At 42.1% G+C, this 6,682-nt stretch overlaps 1 protein-coding gene across 1 annotated transcript; it reads left to right on the top strand.

Annotated features, from left to right (window-relative positions):
- Positions 1 to 313: 313 nt before the first annotated feature.
- Positions 314 to 5,128, top strand: LOC119366118 (PHD finger protein ALFIN-LIKE 1-like). Its single transcript, XM_037631804.1, has 5 exons — positions 314 to 550; positions 624 to 656; positions 758 to 980; positions 4,295 to 4,424; positions 4,494 to 5,128. The coding sequence occupies exons 1-5, from the start codon at positions 427 to 429 to the stop codon at positions 4,755 to 4,757; spliced, it is 774 nt and encodes a 257-aa protein (XP_037487701.1). The 5' UTR covers positions 314 to 426; the 3' UTR covers positions 4,758 to 5,128.
- Positions 5,129 to 6,682: the final 1,554 nt, after the last annotated feature.

Raw genomic sequence — 6,682 nt, 5'->3', positions numbered from 1 at the left:
GTCATCATCACCCAAAACACAAAGACGAAAAATGTCTTAACAGTACTTCTATACGGAACTTCAACCCCCCGTTAGGGTAAAAAAATGAACAATTTCAATAGTTAGAAGTTTCATGATTTAGACGTAACAAATTGAAATTGAAATTTGACGAGGGTTCCTGGTTTGCAAATTTGACCTTTTCGTTTCCTTGACGAGAGCGGAGCCCTTGGTCCCCTTATACGGAGATTCGGATATTTACAGGGAGCCATACGCAAAAGAGCAAATTCTTGCACATCTCCCCTTTGTTCGCGTCATCATCCCCACCCCAACCCGTGTATACTCCTCTTCACTTGCCTGCCTCTGTCTCCCGCATCGCGATCAGTCATCTCCTCCCAGCCTCCCCCGCCTCGCCGGAGATCACGAGAGGCGGCGCTCCACATCCCCGCGATGGACGCCTCCTACCGCCGCTCAGGTGCGGGCGGCGGCGGCGGCTCAGCCCCCCGCACCGTCGAGGACATCTTCAAGGACTACCGCGCCCGCCGCAACGCCATCCACCGCGCCCTCACCCACGGTACGCGCCCCCCACTCCCTCCCCGCCGCCTAAACCCCGAACCTAGCCCTAACCCTTCTCCCTTCCTTCGCAGACGTCGAGGAGTTCTACGCGCAGTGCGATCCAGGTGAGGCCCCGACGCGATCTCTCCCCTCTCTGCTACAGTTTCGATTCAATTGGCTGCGAGCTGCCCTCCTCAGATCGCGATGTGCTTTCGTGTCCCGACAGAGAAGGAGAATCTGTGCCTGTACGGGTACGCCAACGAGGCGTGGGAGGTGGCGCTGCCCGCGGAGGAGGTGCCCACCGAGCTGCCGGAGCCGGCGCTCGGGATCAACTTTGCGCGCGACGGGATGAAGCGCAGCGACTGGCTCGCGCTCGTCGCCGTCCACTCCGATTCGTGGCTTGTCTCCGTAGCTTTCTACTATGCCGCGCGGCTCACCCGCAACGACCGGTATGATGCCCCCCTCTGTTCCTTTGGGTTTGATGAGTGATGCTTTTGTGCTGCAGTGCCAGTGTGACGCACTCATGTGAAGGTTCTAAATCCGGACAGTCTACGGAACTATTATTAGCTCATAGAAGCAAGTTATGACTTTGTTGGTGTCCTGTATAGACAAGGGGATATATCTAGAGGGCATCAAGGGACTTCTGGGGAACTTGTTGGGATTTGAGGTTAATGTTAGAATTTGCATGTTATGCACGTACCTGCGTGTGAACTTGTTATGTACGTGTGTCTGAACAGCGATCGCGGTCTGGTTTAGATTTAATTTTTGATTTCTCAAGTACCATTGTGATACCAAGTATTCTTTACATGGGAATTTTTGGGCCTTCTTTAGCGGTTATCCTGTGATCTGCTGGAGAAAGAGATCTAGCTCATTCTATAATGGTTGTCTGCAACTCTGCATGCTCCATCTTATAGTAATAAAAGAATAGTCAAGTGGAGAGAAATTATATGAACTCATGATGAGTAGTAACCTCACTGAAATGAGGCAACTTTTTTTTTCTTGTATATTGTAATCGTGATATAAAATTCCAAGCATGTCTAATATCAACAGAGGTTTCAGTTTTTGTGCATGAGTTTACTGTACCTACTCTGTGCTGTGCCCACTGGTCACATGGAGGAGGATTTGGTGTATAGAAAGTTATGTTTTTTTGTGGAAAGGAAATCACATCCATGTATTCTTTCTGTCCCTCTATGGTTACCATGGCTAAATAAAAGCAGGCCTACGCATGCGCTTGGAAGCAGAATGCTTAGCGCTTAATCGTGCTAGTGCTAGGTGTACGCTTAGCGGCTTAGGTGAGGCAAGCAGTAGGCAGAGACAGAACTAGGAATTTACGCCTTCGAATCTTGATGGTTAGTATGGTGTTAACATCTGAAGACGCATCTAAATACAAGAAAGAAAAAAAATCTTCTGAAGCCAAATGTAGGAAGTTATGCTTTTTTGTGGAAAGGAAATCACATCCATGTTTATTTCTGTCCCTCTGTGGTTGGCATGGCTAAATAAAAGCACGCCTAGGCATGTGCTTGAAATCAGAATGCCTAGCGCTTAGTCGTGCTAGTGCCAGGTGTGCGCTTAGGTGAGACAGGCACTAGGAAGAGGCAAAACTAGGAATTAAAGCCTGGTGCTTTTTTGAACCTTGATGGTCAGTATGGTGTCAACTTTTGAAGATGCATCTAAATAAGAAAAAGAACTTCCATCTGAAGGCAATAACAATTTTCACATGGTAACCTCTCTGTTCTGTGGAGAAGAATAATTCTGTTTGCTTTTGTGAATTTTTTATCTCCCTCAATATTGCCATAAAATGCTATTCTAGAGTTTTGAGGTTGTACCATGTATTTCCTCCAGAGATTTGTTTATATCTTGCATAAATTATGTATATCATCCACTAAATATTACACTCACAAGAATCCATATTGAAACATGTATTTCCCATAGCTACAGATTTAAGAAGTTTTTGTGTCGCAAAAACTCTAGATTTAAGATTGGACAATTATATGCAACCATACTGACGAGCCCGGTCCACTTGTTAGCCTATTGGCTTTGCACCTACCCATAAACCCATGACAGAGGTTTGACCAAGGCTGCAAAGGGTTGGAGTTGTGCCTAGAGGGTTCAATCTTAAATCTGGAGTCATGTGTTATGAAAGCTTCTAGATCTATTGCTAATTTGCTATGTGCTAGACCAATCTGGAATTTTGTAATAGTTTGTACAAAATGCTTGAGGTTTTGCAAAAAAATTAGTCTTCTCTCTTTGATGTCTATCGCATTTGTGAGAATTTTTTCCATCTTAATGATCCTTAAAGATACGTTGTACTACTCAAGTCGTCTTCTATACATTTTTTTGTATATGTTTGGTGTTCTTACCTTGATCAAAGAAGAATTTGAACTAAGCAGATTAGCATTTGAGGGACTAAGGGTTCGCTTTTTAATACATGATACACCATGGTTTTGGAAATACTTGCACTTTTAATACTACAATTTTTAGTGGTAGCGAAACCACTAATTAGAAAATACTGAGCTATCAAACAGGGCCTGACATTTATGAGTTCTTTATTGCAGTTGCTTCTAGTTTCCTGTAATTGCTTGCCATGTAAGAATTTAGCACCTGTTGTTTGCCTCAATGTTAATTGAATTGCATAATGCCTGCTTTTCTCCTCATCATTATATTCCCATTTTGGGTGTCTGTGGTATGCAGATCTCTAAAGTTGTCTGGACCTATGTGCTCTGTGTTGAGTTAACCATTTCTGTTTGTGTAAACTGTCCTAATAATCTTAGATAATTACATTTCTATACTTGCAGACGCTAAACATTTTGTCATTGCTCCCTGATAAAACAATCGGCTGAATGTGTTCTTAAGAAAGTATAGTGTGGCATCAGATCTTCGTAGCAACTGCGTTTGTTTGTTTTGCTAACATAAACTGTGTTAAACTGTGGACTGACTATCTGTGTCCTTGGAATGCTTCTATATAGTATAGATTTATGGATGATATATTGTTATTAGTTTTTCAAGTAAAAATCACTCGTATGCTAGTATTGATGATGGCCAGTATGCTTGTATTTTTTCATTTTGCATCACCATACATAGTAGTGGTACCCTTTGTCAAAGGATGCTATGCAAGAAATCTATTCTGTGTTTTTGAAGTCTGAGATATGTAGAACGGGTTGAATATTTTGGTTTGGATTTTAAGAAGCTACTCCCTCTGTCCCATAATATAAGAGCGTTTTTGACACTATATTATGGGACGGAGGGAGTAAGAACAATTGGTGATGCACTGAGTAAGAACAGTTGATTTCCTACAGGGAGCGAATCCTTGTATTATTTTTCTCATTTGTTCCCTCAAAAACTCGCAATTGAATAAATAATTGAGCACTTGGTAGTTTTCAATGTTTTGCTAGAACTTCTAGCTTTGGAATTTATTGGTGGGTTCAGAGTTTTATCTAAGCAACGTTTACTTAACTAATTTTATGTGTAACTAAATAGCTATGCAATCATGGACAGCCTTGGTTTGAGCCCACCTTTGGATTTTATGAGGGATGCGCTTAGAGAAACTAGATTATGTGTGGACCTAGTTGACCTATAGGGTCATACATTTATCAGGATAATAATACATATAGTTGCAAATAAATTTGACAAAATGGTCAAAGTAACACTGAATGCAAATACAGAACAGATTTGCTGCTCTCTGTTATCATTTTATTTTGTTGCAAAGAGTAAGAGTTTGCACTGTTATTATGTTATCTCATAGTTTCCCACGGCAATTCAACAGGAAGCGTTTATTTGGCATGATGAATGATTTGCCAACCGTGTATGAAGTCATCTCAGGTATGAGACAATCGAAGGAGAGGGACAGATCGGGTGGTATTGACAACAGCGGTAGAAACAAGCTGCCATCAAAGGTAACAGGAAATTCTTTGCTGTTTTGATCTCTTCTTCTCTCTTCTTCTAATTTTATTGTGTCTCCTCAGCATACAGTCGAGGCGCCGCCACCACCACGTACAGAAAATAACGCCAGGGATGCCGATGAAGGCTACGATGAAGATGACGGCGACCACAGCGAGACCTTATGCGGAACATGCGGTGGCATATACAGCGCCGAGGAATTCTGGATTGGGTGCGATGTGTGCGAGAGGTGGTACCATGGCAAGTGCGTGAAGATAACTCCGGCGAAGGCGGAGAGCATAAAGCAGTACAAATGCCCAAGCTGCAGCTCCAAGAGACCTAGGCAGTAGCAGCGCCGCCTCCTTTTGGCGGGGGACGGCCCCCATGGACGGGGGCCTTGCAGCAGCAGCAGCAGCGGTTGAGACTTTAGACTCCTTGTGCAAGGCTAACTACTACCGTCTTGCTATGTTTACTGTACCTTTCGTTTCAGGTTTACATATGGTGATGATGCTAATGCTTGTGAGGGAAGATGACACACATTTTCAAAGCCTTCTAATGTTTCCATGTCCTGAAGAGGAGTCAAAGGTGTATGTTGCCGGGAAGGGATAGTAGAATGATGAAAATATGTGTAACTTTTCATGGGAAGTTCATGTTCCAATAATCCGGGAGGTTTATTTATACTATTCTATCTATGTTAATATATGTATTATTAGTCTGTTCAGCTGTCATGTGGAACCTGTTGTGAAATAACAATTTTGGTTAAAGGGCAGCCCGGTGCATGTAGCTCCCGCTTGCGCAGGGTCCGGGGAAGGGTCCGACCACTTTGGGTCTATAGTACGCAGCCTTTCCCTACATTTTTGTAAGAGGCTGTTTCCAGGACTTGAACCCGTGACCTCATGGTCACAAGGCAGCAGCTTTACCACTGCGCCAAGGCTCTCCTTCTGAAATAACAATTTTGGTTATCCTATTAAAAACACAATAGTTGCTTTACCGATGCTGCATTCTTCGGGGAGGTGGTCTGCAACGCCGACTGACCGGCAGTATGGCTTAGAGCCAGCTCGTTTATATGGTGGGTATATATGAAGTCGATTCATATTATTTGTTGCTCAAATAAATGTGGCAGTATGGCTTAGAGCCAGCTCGTTTATATGGTGGTATATGTGAAGTCGATTCATATTACTTGTTGCTCAAATAAATGTATCTAGATGATGTATTTAAATGTATTTCAGTGACGTCCATTTGTGTTAGATAAATCCATTTGAATGACAAGTAACATGGAAGCGAAGCAAATACTTTATAGTATATATGATCTCACCACTTATGTCAATGGCTCATCCTTTCAGCTCTTCTTTGGCCTTTAGTATCTCCGTCTTCCCATTATAATCTCATCATCTATGTCAATGATTCATCCTTTCAGCTCTTCTCTGGCCTTTAGTATCTCGGAAGAGAACGAGCGTAATTATTTTTCAAGCATCCTTAGACCAAATCAGTTGTACATTGGTTTACAAATTAGTGGTTACTCCCTCCATTCCTAAATATTCCTAAATATAAGTCTTTTTAGAAATTCCAACAAGTGACTACTCCCTCTGTTTCAAATTACTTGTTTTGGATTTGTCTAGATAGGGATGTATCTAGACTCATTTTAGTGCTAGATACCTTCGTATCTAGACAAATCTAAGACAAGTAATTCGGAACGAAGGGAGTACATATAAAGCAAAATGAGTGAATCTATACTTTAAAATATGTCTACATACATCCGTATGTTGTAGTCCATTTGAAATATCTAAAAATGCTTACATTTAGGAACGGAGGGAGTATGTGGTAAAAAATAACCTATTGTTCTATTTGGTAGATAATAAGTAAACATCATTTTTTGTGGCTAGTGCTTCTATAACCGTTAAATAATTGTAAGGTTGCAATACATTTTTTCAGAACATGCAAATTGCAATTAAAAATATAACATTGAGAACTGCCTTTCCATATTTTTGTTGGGAAACTTGAGAGACCTTTTGGCACTGCATCTGGTTATCCAGCCGGGTTGTGCTCAACACCATGCCATCCATACAGACATGGTCGAACATGTATCATCTGTGGAGCCGAGGGAATATGCAACAAAGGGTTCATGAGCACGCACAACGGTACTCCTGCAAAATAACATCAGAACATTATTGCGGTTGAGTTATGGTTACAACAATCGGAGCTAATTGAAACAATACTGAACATGGCTAGCAAGTACTCCCTTCGTCTGAAAAAACTTGTCCCTCAAATAGATGTA

Source organism: Triticum dicoccoides, chromosome 1A (assembly GCF_002162155.2).
Source record: "Triticum dicoccoides isolate Atlit2015 ecotype Zavitan chromosome 1A, WEW_v2.0, whole genome shotgun sequence".
Lineage (NCBI taxonomy): Eukaryota > Viridiplantae > Streptophyta > Magnoliopsida > Poales > Poaceae > Triticum > Triticum dicoccoides.
The sequence above is the reverse complement of the archived record's forward strand: the minus strand, read 5'-3'. Positions and strand labels throughout refer to the sequence as shown.

What these genes read in the sequence shown, in the direction of transcription:
- LOC119366118 (XM_037631804.1), top strand. Translation starts at nt 427, where the DNA reads ATGGACGCCTCCTACCGCCGCTCAGGTGCGGGCGGCGGCGGCGGCTCA. An exon ending in CCACCGCGCCCTCACCCACG is followed by an intron (nt 551 to 623) that starts GTACGCGCCCCC and finishes CTTCCTTCGCAG; the next exon opens with ACGTCGAGGAGTTCTACGCG. An exon ending in GAAACAAGCTGCCATCAAAG is followed by an intron (nt 4,425 to 4,493) that starts GTAACAGGAAAT and finishes GTGTCTCCTCAG; the next exon opens with CATACAGTCGAGGCGCCGCC.